General features: G+C 39.9%; 1 protein-coding gene across 2 annotated transcripts in view; it reads left to right on the top strand.

Moving 5' to 3' along the window:
- The window catches only part of DNAJC11 (DnaJ heat shock protein family (Hsp40) member C11), a 67,678-nt gene that overhangs the window by 4,519 nt on the left and 38,558 nt on the right, over positions 1-24,601 (top strand). For both annotated transcript variants that reach the window (XM_057695024.1, XM_057695018.1), the window contains exons 2-3: positions 20,972-21,101; positions 23,155-23,228. In XM_057695024.1, coding sequence (XP_057551007.1) covers positions 20,972-21,101; positions 23,155-23,228 — 204 coding nt within the window. The remainder of the gene's footprint in view (positions 1-20,971; positions 21,102-23,154; positions 23,229-24,601) is intronic.

The raw sequence follows: 24,601 nt of genomic DNA, 5'->3' as shown, positions 1-24,601 counted from the left end.
GCACAGTGAGGTTGGATTTTAAGTGTTTTCTTTAATGAACCATAGATAGTTACTGCCTTTCTGTTTTGGCCTTTTCAAACAATTGCATCTCGAAATTTTAATTCTCGGTTCTGCATTGTCTACCAAAATACCTCTTTCTTTTTTTTTTTTTTTTTTTTCTTAAATTCAATTGAAAGCTTTTATATTTGCTGTAAGTTCAGTAATAAAACAATGGAGAGGAAAATAAGGGACACACAAGCCGCACATTTTCTTGCCTATGAAATTTTAGTGTTTACTTCTATTAAACTTCCATTTTAATTTTACTTATGTGTTTTATTTATACCCTACCTTGTTCAAGAGAGGATTTTTTTTCCTGAAGATTTGTTTTGTTTGATTTGTTGGGTCTTCGTGGCTACGCGGGCTTTCATTAAGTTGCGGCGAGCGAGGGCTACTCTTCGTTGCGGTGCGTGGGCTTCTTATGGCCGTGGCTTCTCTTGTTGTGGAGCGTGGGCTCTACGTGCACGAGATTCAGTAGTTGTGACACATAGGCTCAGTAGTTGTGGCACACGGGCTTAGTTGCTCCGCAGCAGGTGGGATCTTCCCAGCCCAGGGATTGAACCTGTGTCCCCTGCATTGGCAGACGGACTCCTAACCACGGCACCACCAGGGAAGTCCCTCAAGAGAGGATTTAAGACAGCTAACAGAGATGGAAAAATAAAATAGCATAAATGTTTAGAAGAGGGCACCGAAAAATGAGTAAGTAACAGGCTGTTGGGAACATTGCTGCTCTGTGGCCACCATCGTGGCCCATGGGTTGTATAGAACACGTTCCCTTGGGGATGCTCGCAGCCTGAGGGCTCCTGGACTGTTGGAACCACTTCTGCATGCAGTCAATGCACAGTATTCCCTCCTGGGCTTGCTGGAGCTAGAACATTCTTCAGTAGTAAAATGCCAACTGACATCAACCACTAGAATACTGCACGAGCAGGCAGGACGTAACAGATGGATACATATGAGAAAAAGTAGAAGGTCAGGCTTTTAGGGAAAAATAAGCCAAACTCTTGATGTAAAGAGAGGATCCCAACCATCAGTTTGACCCAGAAAGGAAAGTGAGCTCATTTCCCTCAGATGCTAGCCTTTTTATTTACTGTTGTATCTCAGAGGCGCCAAATGAACATGGACATGACCAGGAAGAGAAATGAAAACAAAGTTGTACAGTGGTAGGGAAGTCTTTCCTAAGCCCCTCAAAGGACCTTTAATCAGGAATCAGAATTTCTGCTCCTTTGGCCCATTTGCTCGTGCGTGCTGTTGTCAGCAAGGGGTGTGCCCTGAAGGACGGGACTCCCCCTCGGCCCCACAAACCTTAAAGGTGATGTGGGCCCAGCCTTTTTTCTTTTTTCAGTATTTAGAGTTCTGTCCTTACCGATTGCCTGGTCCTTTTCTTTTCTTTTTAATATTTATTTATTTATTTATTTAGCTGCACCTGGTTTTAGTTGTGGCATGCAGGCTCTTAGTTGCAGTATGCGGGATCTAACTCCCCAATCAGGGATCAAACTTGGGCCGCCTGCATTGGGAGCACAGAGCCTTAACCACTGGGCCACCAGGGAAGTCCTGCCTAGTCCTTTTTTGGATTTATAATGCCATCTTGGGAGTAATGCATTCTGTAAATTTTATAAGTTTTCTTCCTTCTATGTTAAGTAGAACTTAAGTTTTCTAAGGTATTCCTAGTTGTAGAAACTTGGAATTGTTTGACCAGCTTCCTGTTTAGCTTTTCTAACATATTCACGATTTGATTGTCTCTTTTTTTTCTTTTTATTATTTTTTGGGGGGGGTACACCAAGTTCAATCATCTGTTTTATAATGATTGTCTCTCTCTTAAGCCCACCTTTTCTAAAGAGTCCTACAGTCAGTGGTAGGAGGCCAGCTTCCAAAACTGTGAGAAATGTAGTGTGTGCCTCTGACCTGTATACGCAACACAGGTGGGTTTTAGGGAAAGACAGCTGAGATCGCTTAGCTCGGTACCTGGCATGTCAGGCTGTGAAAAGGCTAAAGATGGAGGTGGAGCTTCGGAAGAGGTCAGTGGCTTAAAGGGCAAAGCCTTTAAAGTCAAGTCCAAGTTTGACTTTCTGGCCACCTGATCTGGGGCCGGTTACTTAACCTCTCTGAGCCTGTTTCTTCATCCATAAAATCCAGACAGTAATTTTACTGTCGTAGGGCTGTTGTGAGAATTAAGGGAGAATGCGTGTAAGTGCTTAGCATAGTAATAGGCGTATTATTAGGTAAAGTAAATGCCAGTATATCTTTATTAGTATCATGAGCATAAAAGTTAATAAGGAATGGTCTTACTGATTTGTAGGAATTCTTTATAGAATTTGGATGAGTCCTTTGTTTGGTAGATTAGTATAAATATCTGTCCCCTCTCTGTAGTTTGCCTTTCATTCTCGTAAATGTTCAGGAACCGACGTTCAGTTTGAGCCAGGCGACGCAAGTTATCATTTCTAGCCAGCTTTTGGGTCAGGGGTACGTAATCAGATAAACTCCTCCATCTCAGGCAAGTCTTTTTTATCTTCACTGCTTTTATCTGTAAAATGGGGATTCTTATACCAACCTCAAGATGTTTTATGAGTATTCAAGTATCAAATGAGGGAGTATCGTTGAAAGTCCTTTGTTAGCTACGTGTCTGTGCAGATGCGTCTGTGACCCTGCTGACAGCCTCGGAACCCCTCCTGTGTTTGCGATGCTCTCCTTGCCCTCCTTTCTCACCTTGCCGGGTGCTCATTCCCGGTGCTTAGAATCCCCCCAGGTTCTGTCCTCAGCAGCTCACCTGGTTTAAAGTGCTCTGCTTGGGCCCCCATCTCTGCTGCCTGGCTGCCTCCCAGGTTCTCCCTAACCCACACATCCCAGTGAAGAACCGGATGCTCTTTGGCTTTTCTTCTCCATACAGCATTGAGCCCTTCTCGATTGCCCTGTAAGTCACTCAGTCCACGAACCCCCTCGACCCCAGCCGACTCTGACCCCTTCATTTCCGTGTCAGCTTCTAGGCTGCCAGCCAGCCAGCCCTCATAACCTCAGCCCTACGTTTCTGCTGTAGTTTTCTTCAGGTCTCTCTGGTTTTGCCTTTTGTCAGTTTTAGTCAAGCTGTACCAAGTTAATGTTAACGCACAGTAGTGATGACATTTCGCTAGCCAGAAACCTTTTGTGGCTTCCTATTGTTTATTGGGTAAGGAGCAAACTCTTGGCTCCATTTTTAAAACCCCTTACAAATGAGATGTTTTCTGTATTTTCTGCCTGCTTGTCAGTGGTGTTCTGCCTTCTTCACTGCAAAACCAGCTCCATGTGGTCAGGGACCATGGTTCACCATCAGGTCCCTAGCCCAGTGCAGGCACATAACAGGTACTTACCAGATGTTTGCCAAGTGAATGAGCAGGTGGACAGGTGTCCACATTAATTTCTTCCCTACTTCCTGCCTTCCTCTACGCCTTTACTCTGGCTGTGCTGTCAGTGTTCTGTCTCTCCTCTTTCCTCGGGGCATTCTTTTCCCCTGAAGTGCCCCAGCCTATTGTCAGTACCAAAGAAAAATTTTTTTTATAAATTTATTTGTTTGTTTATTTATGGCTGCATTAGGTCTTCCTTGCTGCATACGGGCTTTCTCTACTTGCAGCGAGCAGGGGCCACTCTTCTTTGCGATCACCAGGCTCTAGGTGTGCAGGCTCAGCAGTTGTGGCACATGGGCTTAGTTGCTCCGTGGCACGTGGGATCTTCCTGGACCAAGGATCGAACCTGTGTTCCCTGCACTGGCAGGCGGATTCTCAACCACTGTACCACCAGGGAAGTCCCCAGTACTGAAGCAAATTAAATCCACTTTTTGCATTCCCATTTAGATCCCACTGCCTCCACGAAGTTTTCTTTGCATTCTGACAGCCCCAAACTTATGTCTCCATCATTAATGTTAACATTTTTGTTGTATATGGTTTAGTTAAATCCATGTGTGGGGGGTTTTAGGGAACACACACACCTAGTTTATAACCTTGAGGGCAGGGACGACGTAGTTCTTCTGTACCTCCTGAGGTACTTAGAGCAGGGTTGACACTTAGTAAATATGCTGGCTGGAAATGGTGAATATATGCTAACACTGTGCTCACCTTGTCTGGGTGCTTTTACTTTGTGGAGTACCTGTATTGAGGAACACATTGCACTTTTGGCAGTAAATCATTCTAGAGGAATCTGCTAGGAGTTTATCAGTTATCACTTTGGTAAATCTACATTTTCACTTATGAAAATTGTTTAAAATCAGGTGCCAGAGGATGAGAGCAAATTCAAACACATGCCTTTATGCTTGGGCCCCAGTGTAAGCCCACACCCGCAGAGACTCAGTTTGAGGCTGAATGCCATGTGAGAAGAGGAAGGAACGCCTTTCCGTGCCTGGCTTGTCCTTTTTCATCTGGCCTATTGATTATCTTCCACCTGTGTTTCTTCATTGCAGTGAGAAAAGGTTACTTGTTTATCATCTTTTGTACTGGCACCAATAATGATATCTGTAAAAGTAAATGGCTTTAGGTGGATTAGGTTTATTTTGGTACAGTTCTTTTTCCTTTTGTCAGTTAAGTAGAGCTGAACTCTGATGATAGGCATTGGTTAGTTTCCCTTGAAATCCCATTCTGTTGGAGGTGCTCCTTACAAAGATGAGTCAGGTAGCACGAGTTAGTACAGTCTGCATCGTATTTGATGTTGAGGGTGAGTCCACATACGTCGTTGGGGGGTATTGTTGTTTGGGGATGAACGCCCATGCACAGGAGCTTACCTCCAGCTCCTCCGGAGATTTTTCCACATGTAAGTGAAAAGCGTAGAAGACTGTGTTGAGCAGGGAAAGTGGCATCTGAAGAGGGGAGGGCTGTGTGTGAGAGCAGTTTTCTTGCTGAAGCTTCAGACCGTGTAGTGGAAACCTTTACAAAACTGACCTGTTAGTATGATCAGTATCTACTCAATGGCACCACATAATCTGTAATGCCCTTTCTCTTCATGAGCCGCTCTCGCTCAGCACAAAGTATCCGTGCCGTCTTGCTGTTAATTAGCTCAGATATCTGCTTTTTCCTTTACATTGTGTGAGCACCAAGTATCATAAAAAATTATAGCCTGTTATTAGCTGATGCAGTTTATTTCAGACAGATTGTCATGGAACATATGGACAGTCGTGAATCTTCAATTGTGGTGATTAGGCAGACGTCCCAAATCCAGTAGAACATAGCTAGTGGAGACTTTGTTGCTGAGATATAGTAATAGAGATACAGCCTGGAAATGTGAGCTTGAAGTTTAAAGGCTTCAGCAACAAAAAAGCCTGGTGGCTTTACTTTTTTTAAAGTGATGGCATGAGGTATAATTAAGTTGTCACTTGCATACTCTATTAGGTCTTCAAAGTATTGAATTAAATATCACTGTACAAGTTAGATGTGCTCTACACCAAACAGTATTGGCTCTTAACTAGCGAGGCGGCTGCACTTCCTAGTCCCCTAGTGGTTGGTTGGAGTCCCGTGACCAGCTCTGGCCAGTGGTGTGAGTGGAGGTGCTCTGTGTCCTGCTCAAGCTGAGTCACCGAAAGGCCAGCGAGCCAGAGAGTCTCATGCTCTTCCCTCTGCCTCCATGACCGGCAGTGGTTCCAAAGGGCGTCAGTTTTGTCCACCGGGGGACCTGAGGACCTTGCCAAGCGGGGAAATAGCTGAGCTGAGACGGCATGCGATGTAGCAGAGATAAACCATTGACATTTTTGGATTGTTTGTTACCACAGTGTCACCAACCCAGCATTCTCAAACTTTTTGGTGTCAGGGCACCTTTACATTCGTAAATTATTGAGAACCCGAAAGAGCTTCTGTTTATGTGGGTTATAGCTATCAATATTTAGTAATAAGACACAAAGCGTACTTTGTATTTCAGTGCAGGCACAAGGAAGACTTACAGATTTCAAAATCACTGTGTTTTCAACAGTAATGAGGTTACAGATACACAGTTAGCAAGGTAGGTCTAATGGAAGATAGTAAGGACGCAGCAGAAGACCTGAGACACTCTTGTGTTTATACCGTGAAGCTACCACTTTAGAAATTCTAGAAAACAGGAAAGTATACGAGTACATATTTCATTAACCAACAGAACAATGATGTGAAAATCCCACTGTAGTCTTATGAGAGAATGAGAAAAAAGCAAATAAAATTTTAGTATTATTATGAAAATAGTTTTGACCTGTGGAGCCCCGAAAGGGTCTCAGGGACTCTCAGGGGACCCTGTACCACACTTAAGAGCCATTGACCTAGCCCGTCCTGGCGGATACAGTCATGGTTCAGGCACACTGATGCTCCTCACATGCTGTAGCTTACTTTGCTAAATGAAGGCAGAAAATAAAAGCAGGGTGGTCGTGTACTCTGAATATGTGCTGTCACATTGATTGCAGAGATGGTGTCCATCGCTAGAAATTAAGTGAAATTATAACAGTGTCTTCAATTGCCTGATTATCTAAGGGAAGCAAATACTATGAGATAGTCATCAGGAGACTTTTCTAAGCATGATACCACAGCAGAAAAGAGAGAATTGATAGGTTTGATTTTGTAAAAATGAGAAACATCTGTGTTTATTAAGGGAAAATAACTAAAACCTGACAAAAGAATTATGAGCACAGTTAAAAGACTTAAAAGGACTCTAATATATTTGATAAAAATTCATATTTCTAATGTATATATACATATATATAAGGAACTCTTGGAGTCAGAAAGAAAAAAATGAATACCCTAATAGGAAAACAATACAAAGGAAACAAATAGAAGAAATCTAAAATGCAAATAAGTGTGTGGAAAAAAGGTCACCCTCACTAGGAAACAAACAAATGCAAGTTAAAACAAGGCTGTGTTTTGTTTGTTTGTTTTGTTTTGTTTTTTCTCTACCAGATTGACAAAGATTGTTTTTCTTTTTAATGATAGAATTCAGCTCTGATGAGGTGAAATCTGTTAGCCCACCCAGCCAGGAGAAAAGAGGGTTTTCCTCTGGAGAAATTGAACCAGAGAGACTAGAGCCTAGACATAGACCATCGAGGGTGAGAGTAGTACCCAGCAAAAGCAGGGAGTGCGTAAGGTGTTTGCACCCTGCATGGTGAGACTTCTAGCTTTTTTTACTTATTCTCTGGGCTCTCCCCTTAAGGAACTAGCCCACCAAGGAGGAAGACTGCCAAATGAAACTTCCAGGCTCCCCCCCACGCATTTCACAGAGAAGCTCATCAGATGACAGTGCTGTTCACATATACAGAGCTTCTAAATAGCTTTTTAAAATTTTTTTTTAATTTTATTTATTATTATTCTTTATTTTTTTATTTTTTTGGCTGTGTTGGGTCTTAGTTGCTTTGCAGCTAGTGGCCTTTCTCTAGTTGCAGTGAGTTGGAGCTACTCTTCGCTGCAGTGTGCAGGCTTCTCATTGCAGTGGCTTCTCTTGTTGCAAAGCACAGGCTCTAGGCGCTCAGGCTTCAGTAGTTGCAGCGCTTGGGCTCAGCGGTTGTGGCTCAGTGGCTCTAGAGCGCAGGCTCAGTAGTTGTGGCACACAGGCTTAGTTGCTTTGCGGCATGTGGGATCTTCCTGGGCCAGGGCTCAAACCTGTGTCGCCTGTATTGGCAGGTGGATTCTTAACCACTGTGCCCCCAGAGAAGTCCCCCAAATAGCTTCTTAGTGTCTCACTATGAAGTGTAAGTCAATTGCCAAAGAACGTCAGATGTTTGACAGAAGGCTCTGAAGTGAAATTCTGAGATCATGCAGACGGCAAGGAGAAACTAGAAGGAAGCAGACAGTGCGGGGAGTTTGGAAACTAGATAATCTTCACATAGGTAAGATATTACGTGTAAGAAATAAGAACAAGGTGATATGGCAAAAAGAAATACTATGTAAAAAAAAGAAGGAGCTCTTGGAAATTAAAAATAAGATAACAGAAATAAAAAATTCTATAGAAGGGTTGGAAGATAAAGATGAGGAAATATCCACAAAAGTAAAATTTAAAAATTAGAAGATCAATTCTTAGACATTAAGTAAGTAAAATGAAGAGGAAGACATTAAACAATTAATATGAGAAGGAAGGACCAAATAACTGGCACAGTGGATAGGGGAGAAAAGGACCCCCATACTAAAGGAAATCATAGGTTAAAGACAGAGTCCTAAAAGTTTCCAAACAGGTCACAAACCAAGGATTGGAATTGGAAAGACATGAAATATCTCACCAGTAGTACTATAAACTGGAAGACAGTGGAGCAATGTAATAAAATTCCTGAGGGAAAATTATTTCCAAGCTAGAATTCTATACCTAGCCAACTATTCATCAAGTATAAAGGCAGATCATAAGAACATTTTGAGATATGCAAAGCCTAAAAAGTTTTCCTCCCAGTCTTTTTTTTCTGTTATCTTATTTTTAATTTCCAAGAGCTCCTTCTTTTTTTGAGAATATTTGTAGAGGAAACTACTGAAGATTGAGCTCCATCAAAATAAAGAATAAAACCAAGAAAGAGAAAGGCACAGGATACAGAAAAGAGATAGCAACCCAGGAAGATGGTGACAGGAGATCCTAAGATGAAGTTTGTTTAGCAAGCCTAACAACCAATACAGTGCACAGAGTTCTTGGAGGAATGCTTCTTAGAGGGGGATAAATGGAAGTGATGGGCTATTTGACAGTTTTGTATTGAGAGGAATATTGGAAGTCTTTACTATAAGAACTACACTGTGAAGAGTTGGAGAAGAATCGTAACAGAGACATAGAAAGCTAAAGCAAATGAAAAAGATGAGGCAGTTGTTAACTCCAGGAAAAATAAAAAGTAGTTCAAGAAAAAAATGTAATCATAGTACAGTATACTGTTTGATTCAGCTTTGAACTATATTTACAGTCATAATTAAAACTCAGCTAATTAAAAAGAAAAACTGCATTGATTTGAACCAAAGTTGTGATAATTACATAGAAAGGAGGAGAAAGATAAGCAGAAGGAAGTGGAAGAGAACTAAATTCTCTTAAATCTAAAATTAAAAAAATTTTAGGTTAAATCTAAAATTTTAAAGTTAAGGATATGAATATATTTAGAAATAAAATGAGAAAAATGGGGACTTCCCTGGTGGCACAGTGGTTAAGAATCTGCCTGCAAATGCAGAGGACACAAGTTCGATCCCTGGTCTGGGAAGATCCCATGTTCCACAGAGCAACTAAGCCTCTGTGCCACAACTGTTGGGCCCACATGCCACAACTACTGAAGTCCATGAACCCAGAGCCTGTGCTCCGCAACAAGAGAAGCCACCACAATGAGAAGCCCTTGCACTGCAACAAAGAGTAGCCGCCACTCACTACAACTAGAGAAAGCCCACACAAAGCAACGAAGACCCAATGCAGCCCACAAATAAATAAATAAATTTATTTTTTAAAAAAGAAAAATGCTAAAAGATTTGAAAGTGATTGCATCCAAGGAATGGGGGTGAATGCTGTTTTGGGTTATAAGTCTAGTAGTTTTATTTATAAACTGTTTATGTATTCCTTAGATAAAATTAAATTTTTAAACTTAAAATAATTAAATGGTAAATACTTTCTGGAGAGCAGTTCAAAAGACTACAATGGAAATCTTATACCCTTTTACCCAACAATTTTAGAAATTTATTTTCAAAAAGATAGTCATGGGTACACACAAAAGTTTTAGCTATAGGGATGTCCACAGCAGCCTTTTTAAAACAAATGAAAGTTGTTAATAGAAGATTGTTATATAAACTGTGATAATGCCATTTAAAATGGTGTCAGAAGTACTTAGTGACCAATAAAACCTGAAAAAACAAAGCTCCACAGATCTTTAACTGAAAAAACAGGTTCTACAATTGTATTATAGAAGAAATACAATTTTATTTTTAAATATGTTTTTCTTACCTGTTTTTTCAGTGTTATCCATGATGAATCTATTTTTCTAACAAGGAAAAAATAGTTTTAAGGTAATTCAACTAGGAAAAACCTAGCATTTGACTCATTTCCTTAACCTGTTTAACTGGAGGAATTGATGTCATTTTTATAACTATGCTGATAACAAAGCTGCTTTTCATATTATTGAAAATGAAGTTTATTTTTGCTCCACATCCTCACCCAGACTTAATATGCTCAGTCTTTTTCATTTTAGCCATTCTAGCGGTAGTTGTTGAAGTTTCTGTTTCTGTCTTTTACTTGTTATCTCATCAGCTTGTCTGTCTTTTCCAGTTGTGAGGGCTCATTGTATATTCTGAATACAAATCTATACAATAGATATTTTACACGTATTTTTCCTTTATTATTCTATATAGGAAGTCTTTAACTCAAAGTTACAAAGATTATCTCCTGTGTTTTCTTTTAGAAGCTTTATGGTTTTAGCTTTCACATTTAGGTCTTTCTTTCCATTGTCAAGTTTTGTTGGGTTTTTGGTTTTTGGTTTTCAATTTTTTAACTTGTAAGATACATATAAAATTCACCATCTTAGCCATTTTTAAGTATACGGTTCAGTGATATTAAATGCTTACATATGGTTGTGTGTCTGTCACCACAACATACATATATATGGACTCTTTCATCTTGCAGAACTCAAATCTATGCCTGTTTTAACAGTATATACCTGTTAAACAGTAAGTAAAATTATACAGTATTTCTCTTTTTGTGACTGGCTTATTTCACTTAGCATAATGTTCTCAAGGTTCATCCATGTTGCAGCACATGTGAGAATTCCCTGCCTTTTTAAGGCTGAATGATATTCCATTATCTTTATACACCACGTTTTGCTTATCCATTCATCTGTTGATGGGCACTTGGGCAGCTTCCATGTTATAGCTGTTGTGAATAATGCTGCTCTGAATATGGGTGTACAGATATCTGTTCAAAATCCTGCTTTCAATCCTTTTGGGTATTTACCCAGAAGTGGAATTGTTGTATCGTGTGGTAAATCTGTTTTTAATTTTTTTGAGGAACTGCCATACTATTTCCCATAAAAGTTCCACCATTTTACTTTCCCACCAACAATGCACGTGGGTTCTAGTTTCTCCACATCTTTGCCAACACTTTCTTTGTTTGTTTTTAGTAGCCTGCCTAATGGGTGTGGAGTGGTATCTCATTGTGGCTTTGACTTTTATTTCCCTAATGATTAGTGATATTGAGCATCTTTTCATGTGCTTTTGGCCTTTCATATATCTCCTTTGGTATATGAATGTCTGCTTAAGTCCTTTGCCATATTTGAACCAGATTGTTTTTGTTGAGTTTTAGAAATTCTTTATATATTCTAGATATTAATTTCTTAACAGATATACTATTCGCAAATATTTTCTCCCATTCTCTAGGTTGTTTTTTCACTTTCTTGATGGTATCCTTTGATTCACAAAAGTTCTTAATTTTGGTGAAGTCCGGTTTGTCTGTTTTTTTCTTCTGTTGCCCTGTACCTTTGGTGTTATATCCAAGAAAACATTGCTAAATCCAATGTCATAAAGCATTTGCTCTATATTTTCTTCTGAGAGTTTTATAGTTTCAGCTCTAAGTTTGGCTCTTTAATCCATTTGGGCTGGATAAACTAATAAACGGATTCAGCAAAAGTTGCAGGATACAAAGTCAACACAAAAATCAGTCACATCAGTTTTTGTATATGGTGTGAGGTAACGGTCTTCATTCTTTTCATGTGGGTATTCAGTTATCCCAGTACCATTTGTTGAAAAGACTACCCTTTCCCTATTGAATAGTCTTGGCATGCTTATCAAAAAAAATTTGACCATTTGTGTGAGGGTTTACATCTGGGCTTTCTGTTCTACTCCATTGGTCTATATGTCTGTCTTGATGCCAGTATCAATCTGTTTTGATTACTGTACCTTTCTTGTAAATTTTAAAATACCGAAGTGTGAATCCTCCATCTTTGTGCTTTTTCAAGATTGTTTTGGCTTTTGGGATCCCTTGAGATTCCATGTGAATTTTAGAATGGACTATTCTGTTTCTGTAAAAAATGTCATTGGGATTTTAATAGGAATTGCATTGTAATATTGTCTTCCAGTCCGTTGATATATAGTATCTTTCCATTTATTTATGTCATCTTAATTTCTTTGTGTAAGTCTTTTGCCTCTCTGGTTAAGTTGTTAGGTTTTTTTGTTTGTTTTTGATGCTATTGTAAATGGAACTGTTTTCTTCATTTCCTTTTCAGATTGTTTATTGTTCATGTATAGAAATGTGGCTATTTTTTGTGTGTTGACTTTGTATCTTGCAACTTTGCTGAACTTATTTGTTAGTCCTAACAAGGTTTTGTGTGTGTGTGGAATTTTTGTAGAGTTTTCTGTTTATAAGATTGTATCATCTACAAACAGAGATAATTTTACTTCTTCCTTTCCAATTTGGATACCTTTTATTTCTTTTTCTTACCTAATTGCTCTAGCTAGGACTTCCAGTGCTATATTGAATAGAAGTGGTGAGAACAGACATTCTTGCCTTGTTCCTAATCTTAAAGGAAAAGCTTTCAGTCTTTCACCATTGAGTATAATGTTTACTTTGAATTTGTCTTCTTCAGTTGTTAAGAGCTCTTTATGGCTTTTAGTATCTTTTAAGTTTCCTTCTATTGCTAGTTCATTGAGTGTTTTTATCATGGAAGGGTGTTGAACTTTGTCAGTGCTTTTTCTGAATCAGTTGAGAAGATCATATCAGGTTTCTGTGAATGTGGTATATTATACTGATAAATTTTCATAGTGGAACTATCATTGCATTCCAAGAATAAATCCTCCTTGGTCATAATGTGTATCCTTGTAATATGCTGCTGAACTCTGCTGATATTTTGTTGAGGATTTTTGCATCAGTGTTCATAAGGGATATTGGTCTGTAGTTTTCTTTTTTGTGTGGTGTCTTTGTCTGGCTTTGGCATCAGGGTAGTTAGTGGCCTCATAAAATGTTTGAAAGTGTTCCCTCCTCTTCAATATTTGGAAAAGTTTGAGGATTAATATTAGTTCTTCTTTAAATGTCTGGAAGAATTCACCAGTGAATCCATCAGGTCCAGGGCATTTCTTTGTCAAGAGGTTTTTGAATACTGATTCAATCTCCTTACTAGTTATAGCTCTGTTCAGATTTTCTGTTTCATCATGATTCAATCTTGGTAGGTTTTGTATTTCTAGTAATTTTTCCATTTCATCTAAGTTTTCCAGTTTTTTGGTGTACAGTTATTCATGGTACTTTCTTATAATTTTTCTATTTCTGTAGAATCAGTAATAATATCTCTAGTTTCATTTCTGATCTTAGTAATTTGTGTCTTCTCCTTTTTTCCTTAGTCAGTCTAGCCGAAGGTTTGTTGATTCTGTTATCTTTTTGAAGAGCCAACTTTTTTTTTCACTAATTCTTTCTGTTGTTTATCTGTTCTCTATTTCATTTATCTCTGCTGTAATCTTTATGATTTCCTTCTTCTGCCAGCTTGAGTTTAATTTTTCTTCTTTTTTTAGTTTCTTTTTTCTTTTATTTATTTTTAAATTAATTTTTATTAGGGTATAATTGATTTACAATGTTCAGTTAGTTTCTGCTGTACAGCAAAGTGAATATACATATATCCACACTTTTAGATTCTGTTCCCTTATAGGTCATTGCAGAATATTGAATAGAGTTCCCTGTGCTATACAGTAGATTCTTATTAGCTATCTATTTTACATATAGTAGTGTGTATATGTCAATCCCAATCTCCCAATTTATCCCTCCCCCTCCCCCTATTGCCCCTTGGTAACCATAAATTTGTTCTGTACCTCTGTGGCTCTGTTTCTGTCTTGTAAATAGGTTCATTTGTACCACTTTTTTTAGATTCCACATATAAGCAAAATAGGATATTTGTCTTTCTCTGTCTGACTTCACTCAGTGTGACAATCTCTAGGTCCATCCATGTCACTGCAGTGGCATTATTTCATTCTTTTCTAGTTTCCTAAAAGTTGTAAAGTTGTTGATTTGAGATTTCCTTTTTTTTTTTTTTTTTCCTGGCCATGCCACAAGTTTGGGGGATTTTAGTTCCCTGACCAGGGATTGAACCCAGGCCCTCAGCAGTGAGAGTGCAGAATCCTAACCACTGGACTGCCAGGGAATTGAGATTTCCTGGGGTTTTTTTGTTTTTGTTTTTTTAATAAATTTATGTATTTATGTATTTATTGGCTGCATTGGGTCTTGGTTGCTGTGCACAGGGCTTTCTCTAGTTGCGGTGAGCGAGCGCTACTCTTTGGTGGTGTGTGGGCTTCTCATTGCGGGGGCTTCTCATTGCGGTGGCTTCTCCTGCTGTGGAGCACAGGCTCTAGGCACATGGGCTTCAGTAGTTGCGGCACACGGGCCCAACAACTGTGGCACACGGGCCCAACAACTGTGGCACACGAGCTCAGTTGCTCCATGGCATGTGGGATCTGGGATCTTCCTGGAGCAGGGATTGAACCCCTGTCCCCTGCATTGGCAGGCAGATTCTTAACCACTGCGCCACCAGGGAATTCTCTAGATTTCCTGTTTTTAATGTAAATATTTATAGCTGTAAATTTCCCCTTTGGCATTGCATCCCGTAAGTTTTGATATGTTGTGTTTTTGTTTTCTTTCGTCTCTAAGTATTTTCTAATTTCCCTTGTGATTTTTTTTTCTTTAATCTGTTGTATTGTTTAAGCCATATTGTTGCATATGGCAACAGTGTTCATTCCCACTGCCTAAAGAATCTCACTAGGTAAATGTGCCAGACTTTCCTCATTCATCCTCCTGTGAGTGGACAGTGGTGGCATTTTCAGTGTGTGGCTATTTTAAATAATACAGAAGTGAACATGTTGACATGTCATTTGGTGAACATTTGCAGGCATTTCTTACATGTGCTTTTCTGAAACTTGAATGTAGATCACATTCTGTAACAACTTTCCAAGTGGAGCTGCCTTACTTTATTATAACTGCATTGTATTCAAGCGTATTCAAGTGTGTAATGTTCTATACCATATTTTCCTGTTGCTGGTCAGTCATTCATGTGGCGGTGACTGATGGATATTCCCTGAAATTCATTCTCCCTTTCTGCTGTGGTAATGGTACCTCCATATTTTTAGCTAGGAACATGGCTGCCCAGAATAAAGTCTGTATTTTAAAAAAAAAAAAAAAAGACTGGTTTAATTGTCACAGATTTGTGTCTTTTGCAGTTTTCTGTATGTAATTGATTTCTAATTTCACCCCATTGTGGTTGGAGAGGATACTTTGTATGATGTCTGTCTTTTAAAATCTGTTGAGATTTAGCTTGTGGCCTAACAAATGGTCAGTCCTGGAAAATGTCCCGTATGCACTTGAGAAGAATGTGTTTCTGTTGTTGGGTCTGTTAGATGAAGTCTGTTCATTGTACTGTTCAAGTCCTCTATTTCCTTACTTATGTTCTGTCTGGTTGTTCATAGGATGTTGAAGTCTCCACCTATTACTATAAAACGCTATTTTTCTCCCTTCAATTCTGTCAAGTTTTGCTTTATATATTTGATGTCTGTCATTAGGTATATAAGTTCATAATTATTCTATCTTCTGGCTGTACTGAACCTTTTGTTAATATATAATGTCTTTCTTTGTGTCTTATAACCTTTTTTGATTTAATGTCTGTTTTGTCTGATATTAGTATAGCCACCCCTGCTCTCTTTTGGTTACTGTTTGCAAGGAATGTCTCTTCCATCCTTTCACTTTAAACCTGTTTGTGTCTTTGGATCTAGTTGAGTCTCTTGTTGGTAGCATATAGTGTGGTCATGTGTTTTCATCCATTCTGCCAGTCTCTGTCGTTTGATTAGAGAATTTAATCTATTGGCATTTAAAGTAATTACTGATAAGAGGGACTGTTTCTGCTACTTTGCTATTTGTTTTCTGTGGGCCGGTTTTTTTGTTTGTTTGTTTGTTTTGTTTTTGTCCCTCGTGTCTGTTGTGTGTAGCTGATTTTTTATAGTGAAATGTTTTTATTCACCTCTCATTTCCTTTTATGTATATTCTATAACTGTTTCCTTTGTGGTCACATTTAACACCTTAAATTACATTTAACCTCCTAAAGTTACAACACTGTGATTTGAATTTATACCAGCTTAACTTCAATAATGTACCAAAACTCCTTTCTTTTACAGCTCTGTCCCACCTCTTTCAGTTATTGATGTCATAAAATTACATTTTTGTATATTGTGTGTCAAAAAAATTAACTAATGATCATTTTTTTATAATGCAGTAATCTCTTAAATTACGTAGAAACAGAGTATGAAGTTACAAGCCAGAGTTATAAGACTGGCTTTTAGATTAATCTTTCTTTTTTTTTTCCATGTGTCAGTTTCTTAAATCTTTGAGAAAACAAATTGTGGAGTTAGAAACCATTTTTACAGCAATTGCCGTCTGTTTATCTTTACCAAGCTCTTTGTTTCTTCCTGTGGCTCTGAGCTACTGTCTGGTGTCCTTTCGTTGCACCTGGCAGGACTCCCTTGAGCATCTCTTACAGGTGCTCATGGTGAGGGTCAACGTTCACTTTTTTGCATATGAATATCCCCTTTTCTAGCATCATTTTATAAAAACTATCTTTTCCCCCTTGCACTACCTTGTATTGCACACCTTTGTCAAAAATCAACTGATTATATATATAGGGGTCTGCTTGTGGACTCACGTCTGTCCCACTGATTTGTATATCTGTTTTGTTTTTTGTTTTTTTAATAAACTTTATTTATTTATTTATTTATTTTATTGGCTGTGTTGGGTCTTTTGTGCTGTGTGCGGGCTTTCTTTTAGTTGCGGTGAGTGGGGCCTACCCTTCGTTGTGGTGCGCAGGCTCCTTGTTGCCATGGCTTCTCTTGTTGTGGAGCACGAGCTCTAGGCGCATGGGCTTCAGTAGTTGCAGCACATGGGCTCAATAGTTGTGGGTCACGGGCTCTAAAGCACAGGCTCAACAATTGTAGCACACGGGCTTAGTTGCTCTGTGGCACGTGGGATTTTCCTGGAGCAGGGATCGAACCCGTGTCCCCTGCATTGGCAGGCAGATTCTCAACAACTTCACCACCTAGGAAGCCCTGTATATCCGTTCTTTTACTGGTTGCACCCTGCCTTGATTACTGTAACCACATAATAAATCTTAAAGCCCAGTGATGTGAGTCCTCCAGTTCTTCTTCAGAATTATTTTGGTTCTTACAATAACTAGGAGAGTAAAATTTCTTTTTGCTCCACATCGTTTTTCCATATAAATTTTAGAATTGGCTTGTCAGTTTCTACCCCCCCAAAAAAGCTGAGATTTTGATTGGATTAGCATTGAATCTATAGGTTGCTTTGGGGAAATCTGACATTCAAATAATACTGAACCTTGTGATGCGTGAAGGCAGCTTCTCTTGCCATTATTTTGGTCTTCTTTAATTTCTGTTAGCAGTGCATTGTAGTTTTCCGTGTGTGGATCCTGCAGTTGTTAAATTTATCCCTAAGTGGTTCATGTTTGTTGATGGTACTTTAAATGGTATTGTGGTTTTAAGTTTCAACTTTTAGTATATAGAAATAAACTGATGTTTGTCTGCTGATCCTGTATCCAGTGATCTTGCTAAAATCACTTAGTAGGTTTTTTTTGTAGATTCTTTATAATTTCCTACATAGACAGCATCTGCATATACAGATATTTTTATTTTTTAATGTTTGCCTTGAATTTCTTTTTTGTGCTTTATTGCATTTTTGTATTGTATAAATCTAATCCAACAGTTTTAACAGACCATTAAACTCTGTGGGTCTCGGGACTTTTTCACTATGAATTTTATGATATATAAAGGTTGAATTTATAATAGATTTACTTTTCATTGAAATCATAAGCATATGATTGAGATGATGAAACCTTTTCAGACATAAAGCAGGATACATCTCTTAATTTTATATAGAATTTAGAAATAAGTACGTAACTTGAGGTATCGTTTTCAGTGATATCACATATTTTGAAATGATATCAGTGTTTTTATGATAGTGAAAGAGTTTATCATGTATGAAATATTGAACCAGTGACCTTAGCTATTCAGTTATGATAAAAAGTCCAATCTAACCTTTTATTGAATGTGATATTTACTAAAAATGAAACTTCTCCTTTCTATTAGTTAATCAATAGCACGTTAAGCCATTTCTGAATATGATTAAGGAAGGTATTGCAGACTAGATACTCTACTCCCTTGTCATCTGGTTTACTTTCAGCAGCCAGGAAATAGCAGTCTAACCTAAAGTCAGTCAAGTCTATTTAATCCTGCACTTGTAATTTTTATGAGATGCTGGAAGTAACAGTTAAAATTTGCAGAAAGAGAGTAATTTATAATGGCTGCTCAGGAAGGAACAAGCCCCTTTTACATCATCACGTAAGTAAACCTATCTGGAGAAGACACATTTAATTTGCCATTAGTTAACTCTTTATTTGCTCAAAACAGTGGTGTTTGGCACTGGTGGCACTTTGGTAAGTGTGGTAAGGAATGTGTTGCATGATTGACGTAAGTGTGGAAAGATGCCTGCGGTGGGAAAAAGACAGGGAGCCACAGAGAGCACAGAGATGGGAACCCTGAGTCTCGTGTTCGTGTTGAAATAGAACAAGTGCACGTCATAAATATGCAACTCAGTGAATTTTCACAAACATGGGCGCCTTCATGAATGAAAGTTCCTGTCATCCTTGCACCAGGGCTGTGCCTTCTCTCTGAATCGTCCCAGTCTCAATATTCATGCTGCCAAAGGGATATCAAAATTGAATTGTGACAATAATAATAGCCGCAGTGACTAAATTGCTCCCGTATGCAAGGCATTGTTGAGAGCTTGTACATGTATCTCATTTACTCCTCATAGTGAGTGTGAGAGAGGTACTGTTGTCTACAGTGTCAAGAAGAAAAGAAAAGAGCCACAGTGAGTAGGTTTTTGCTGTGTGCCGGGCGCTGTGAGAAGCACTGTGTGGTCACTGTCTCGTTTCGTTCCCAGCCCGCCCCGGAGCGTACTTGTCGTCCCCTTTAGCAGATGAGGAAGCCGAGGGTCAGAAAGCTCATTTGCCCGAAGCCTGCTTTCTAAACCATCACACAGGAAGGCTGGTGTGTGGCCCCAGAGGAAATCACACAGGCGGCCAGATGCAGAGAAAGGAGGAGGACAGCCACCTACAAATTGCTCCAGAACGTGATTCCCCAAGGCTACACCAAAGAGGAGAAGGAGAAAGAGATTAGTGTTGGCACGGGGCACATGTCTGCCTAATCCTTGGAGGCAAAAGGATGCTCAGTCAACAAGATCCTTGACCATTCCCAGTGAAGCAGTTAGTGGAAACCTTCAAGAAGCTGCTAATTTAGAAGCACTGATGCACTCCTGCCTAGTCGAGCCTCGAGGGTCCTGTCTGGAGTAAAGGACAGCCAAGTGGCCCAGGTCTGGCTGAGCTTTTCTCATGACAGAACCCTGTCCAGTTAGAGCTGGAAAGGCCCTTAGAGGTCACCCACCCAACTACCCACTCCCCGGATGGAGAAAGCGGCCCAAGAGTTAGCACCCAGGCCCCCCACAGCCTCTCCTCCTGGGCACGTGGGATTGCCGCGCATAGCATTCCAGTAACAGTTACCGTCTTCCGTCAGGAGCTCTGCAGAATTCCTTATTTAAGATCTCTGGTAAACTTGCACAAATTCCCTGGCATCTGAATAACTTAGCCCTATATAAAATATTTAAATTTCATACCAAAAATTATCACTAAAGTAAAGGTTTGCCTTTTTTCATTGGTAAAAGGACTCATTACTCCTGGAATTGGAAGATATAGAAAAATTGTGGAAATTACAGGAAAATTCAGTTTAACATCTTCCCTTGTGACCTCAGTCCCTTGACTAATCATGTCCCTGTGTCTGCTCTCCTGTGCACCCACGTTCCCGGCCCTGATCCCAGGGCCCCATCCACCCTCAGCATCCTCATTGGGGACCGGCTCCCGTTCCTCCACCCAGAGGGCTGGCTTTTCAGCCCCCTCTGGCATCTTGTCAGTGACCTAGAATTTGCTTCTGTTGTCAAAATGGTGGGGCTGCCTCTCAAAATAAAATGTTCTTTACTTGACAGATCATCTGGACAGAGCTGCCTGTGTGGCAGACAAACCAAAACGGTCCCTGAGGTTGATATAAAATCAGACATAGTACGTCCCCAAAACACACGTGAGGGGCGGGCCAGAGAGGTGGCATAGTGTTCCTGGAGCCTCTGACCAAGTCTGTCTCTGAGAACGTGGCGGCTGAGAGGCAGGCGGAGTAGAAAGTAGACCTCTGTCGTCCCTCTTCCTTCTTCCCTTCTGTGTGGTTAAAACACACCAGCGCCCATTTTACTGTTTGTGTCGTCTGTGCCCTTCTTAAGGTACATTTTTCCCTCAAATTGATTACTTACAAGAATTGGAGAGTTGTTAAGTGTTGGGTAGGGGCCCTTCGGGTGCTGGGGGTGAGGAGGCTTTTGTTTGCACTGTAGGATTGTAAAGCGTTTTTGCCTGCTTTATATGCTACCTTTTAGAATTAGAGGTGAAATAGAAATGTGTTGATTTGACAATTTTATGTCTTTGATTTTTTTTTTAAGGATGAATATTCATTGAGTTTCCTTTGTCAGAAAACTGATGAAATGCATGGCATTTCTGTCTAATGGTATATAGCTTTTTTCCTTTCTGAACAAATTCCCTGTTGAGAGTACCTTGGCAGGATTGACTTTAAAAAAACTCCGGTTAAAGAGCAAGCAGGTCTCCGTGACGGTTCTCATCTCCACTTAGAGCACAGAGAGGCAGGGTGGGGACAAAAGCTTTCGTTCCATCTGAAAGCAGCATTTCCCAGCAAAACACAGTTGCTGTCGATGTACATAATTGATCACTTTATTAACTGTGGAAAAAAGAGGCCTTGTTGAAGTAATAAAACATTTAACTTCGTTGTGCCCTGTATGTAGGGAGCAGACACGCTGGGAAGTGGCTGGTGGCTTCCCGCTGCAGGGCTGCTTCTGACCATGATGGTATTTAAGTAGCATTGATGGTTCTCTGATGGGATTTTTCCATCTGCAGGCCTCTTCCGAAGAGCTGAAAGCGGCCTACCGGAGGCTGTGTATGCTGTACCATCCTGACAAGCACAGAGACCCGGAACTCAAGTCGCAGGCGGAGCGGCTGTTTAACCTCGTTCACCAGGCTTATGAAGGTCAGTGCGGGCTCGGCTCTGTAGAAACACCCTGGTAGCAGACACTTGGTTTTTAAGAGGCTTGATTTGTAGAGGATAGAAAAAGAGAGTCCTTAGAGGTGTATAAAAGAGGTGGTTAGTTTAGTGCTTTTTACTGACAGGGTCCTTTGAAAGAGTCGTATTTTGCTTTGGAAATCAATATCTGTCTAGTAAGTAGAAACTGAGACTGCAGGTGAAGGAACAGCCCAGGACCTAAATTGCAAGGGAATACTCCAGCTTTAAATTGTTCACTAGTTTTCTTCTAAAGGGAACTCTTAGAGGTAAAAGGCTGATCACTACAGACAAGCTTTCTTTGTTCTCTCTCTCTCTTTTTTTTTTTTTTTTTGTGAGAAGATACAAAGAACGTTTTTTCCATCTGAAAGTGATTTTTATTGGTTCTGTAGCATTCAGTTAAGGAAAGGTTCTAACAAAAGGAAGAAAATCGTGTTGAGAAGCCTAATAGGGAATAGAATCAAGTCACTTATTAGATGTTTGTATGTACATCTTACGTCTTTCAGAAAACGTTTTGTAATATATTTGTTTATGAAATATTAAAGTCACTAATAGGTACAGTTTCTGTTTGAGATGATGAAAAAACCCTAGAAGTAGATTGTACAACATTGCGAATGTATTTAACACCACTGAATTGTACACTTAAACATGGTTAAAATGATGCATTTTATGTTGTGTGTATTATACCACAGTTTTTAAAATTAAAGTTAAAAAAATATATATGAAATCACTCTTAGGATATGTGCCAAGTAAAGTAAGTTACTCATTCCAAGCTATTTGGTGATTTGCTCTTTCATTAGACCAAAAATTAGATTTTCTTTACAAAGTGAAGACTTCTCGTTGTAGACGTAAAAGCATGTTGCTGTATTTCACTCTAGTTTTACCAAAAAGTTAGATTTTAACGAGCAACGAAGCTGAGACTGTGGCACATGTGTGTGTGTCAGCCTGTTTCTTCACCACATGGAACTATTCACACTATTCATCTGGTCTGAGTAAATCTTGACCAGGAGCTTGTTCCTTTTATTGCATTTGGTTCTCCGGATTACCCGCAGAGCTGGACCGTATTGGTTTGGAGATTTGGGGGAGCGTTAACGGATAAACCTCACCAGTGCCTCTGGAAATCCTGCAGTAGCAGGCCTGGCCGGTGTTTAGCCTAAAGGGAGGCTAAGATGGTGAATAAGTCATTCCTTATTAAATCCTAGGATCAACTCAAAAAGTTTGGCTCTGAGGTTTTCCAGTGGTTATCATTTCTTTCTTTCCCATTAGATTTGAATATGGATACAGTCATCTACATCGTTTTTTAATTAGGCCTAAAAATATATGGGAAATCTCGAGGGAAAAGATTCAAAGGTCTTGAACAGAAGTTGGCCCCACCGAGGAGGCAGGTGACAATTGTTAGCTGTACCGATATCCAGATTCGGTCTGGAGTCCTTTGAACAGCTCTCGCCCTTATTGAACAGTCCTTTTCTGATGTGCTTTAGATGATGTGGCCGACACTATGTCACTTTTAAAATGATTTAATCACAAGTAAATAAGAGAGATGCCCAAAAAAAAAACAAAAAGAAAAATAAACCCTGCATGGGTGTAGGAGTCAGTGACACTCTATAGAGAAAATAATAAGTCAGATTTTTCTAGTCATAGCCTGTCCCTAGTTTTACATTAGGCTTCGTTAGAAACTGAAATTCACTCCCTCAAGCCAAGGTACTTTATAGACTGTGGCGGAAACTTACTAGGTTCTTTTAAGAACAACTGTCCTTTAGTGATGCAGGGTCAGTGCACCTCACAATGAGGAGTAGCTCGACACGAAAGGTCCAACATGTCTCACTTGTAGCCACCTTAAAACACGTCCTCACTTGGATCTGAAGAGCAATTAGGAAAGACACAGCAGGAATGAGGGGGTCTCTGGGAAGATTGTGGTTGGAAGGAGAAGAACAAAAAGAGGTGGCCTTGCCTGATGGTATTGTGATCAGAACCGAAAGGTGAATTTTGTGCTTTGAGAACATGTTTGGTTTTTAATTTGCAGTGCTCAGTGACCCCCAAACCAGGGCCATCTACGATATCTATGGCAAGAGAGGACTGGAAATGGAAGGATGGGAGGTAAGAGAAACTTTGCGCCTGGTGTTTCGGAAACGTCACACAACAGCTACGGAACAACAGCCTCAAATCCCGCAACCTGCAGTGATGCCTTTGAGAGTATTTGAAGACATCAGAGTCCTCTTCTCACCTTTATATTTTGGTTTAAGGAATTGGGTTCAACACTTGGCTTTGCCACTTTGTAACTCTGTGAACTTGGGACAGTCAGTCATCCAACTTGTTCTCCATTTCCTAAAGGTGGATGGACTATACCAGTAATTTGTAACCTGGGGGAGGGAGCAAGCTGGTCAGGGGGTGATGGTAGAGGGTGTCTGCAAGGGTACGGTTCTGTCTACACGAACACTTCCTTCCACCTTCCGTGGTCCTGAGCCCTTCTCTCCACCTGAGGTTACAACTGCATCTAGGAAGTGTGTGTTGGTGTTGTGTTGTACGTATGAACAGAACAGAAGCACAGAAGAGTTGAGAACTACTGGATTAAATTGTCTGTAGTGACCCTTCCAGCTGTAATGGGCTGTACTATTAGAATGTTTGAGTAAAACAAAACAGGTAGCAAGTATCTATGAAATAGGTTACCTGGACAGCCGTACCATGCAAGAGCGATCACTAACGTTCAGAAGGCTCCATTTCTTTCACTCTGCCACTGAGGAGTTTCAGAGCCTTGGGCAAGTCATTTGATTGCTTTTTATGCTTCTGTGTTATTATCTGAAAAATGATGATACGCGAATCAAGTAGAAAAATTAATATAAAAATTAGCTGTAAAACTCTGTATTGCTACAAGAACATATAGGTGTTATTACTTAATTTCATTACAGAAACTTGGTTCTGATGCCCAGAAACTTTTGGTAGGCTGTTAATGTTAGATTAACTATCATCAAGTTACTTTTTCATCTCATGGAAGCTTTGCCTTGAAGTTCTTTTGGTATTTGATCCCGAGCCTGTGTGCCTGCCTCTTCTAATTCTATTATGAAAACCTTCTAAAGGCCTTTGGATGTGAACTAGAAGAGAAGCGAAACGGGGTTCTGTTCCCCTTTCACCACTGCTTAATATTGGTGGCTTATGGGCCATTTTCATCCTGTTGCCATGTTTTGGTTGCCTACACAATGAATTGTAGTTGCTAACGTTTAAAACTTGGGAGGCTTTGCATAAAAATCCAGTCTTTTATCTTCTCTGGAAAAATCAGATCTGGTAGCTCTGTATCTGAATCCCCTCTGAGGTAGCAGTTGTCCGAATCTGAGGAGCCCTTGCCATGTGCACTGGACTGTGCTGTCCAGGGTGCCCCAGTCCCCGCCATGCCCTCCACCCATCTGACGCCCCGCCTGGCTCCCCGTGGGCATTTGGCTCCTGGCCTTTGGCTCAGTGGAAGTGGCCATGCATCA

This window comes from Hippopotamus amphibius, chromosome 1, assembly GCF_030028045.1.
Source record: "Hippopotamus amphibius kiboko isolate mHipAmp2 chromosome 1, mHipAmp2.hap2, whole genome shotgun sequence".
NCBI lineage: Eukaryota > Metazoa > Chordata > Mammalia > Artiodactyla > Hippopotamidae > Hippopotamus > Hippopotamus amphibius.
This window is presented reverse-complemented; position numbering and strand designations above follow the sequence as displayed.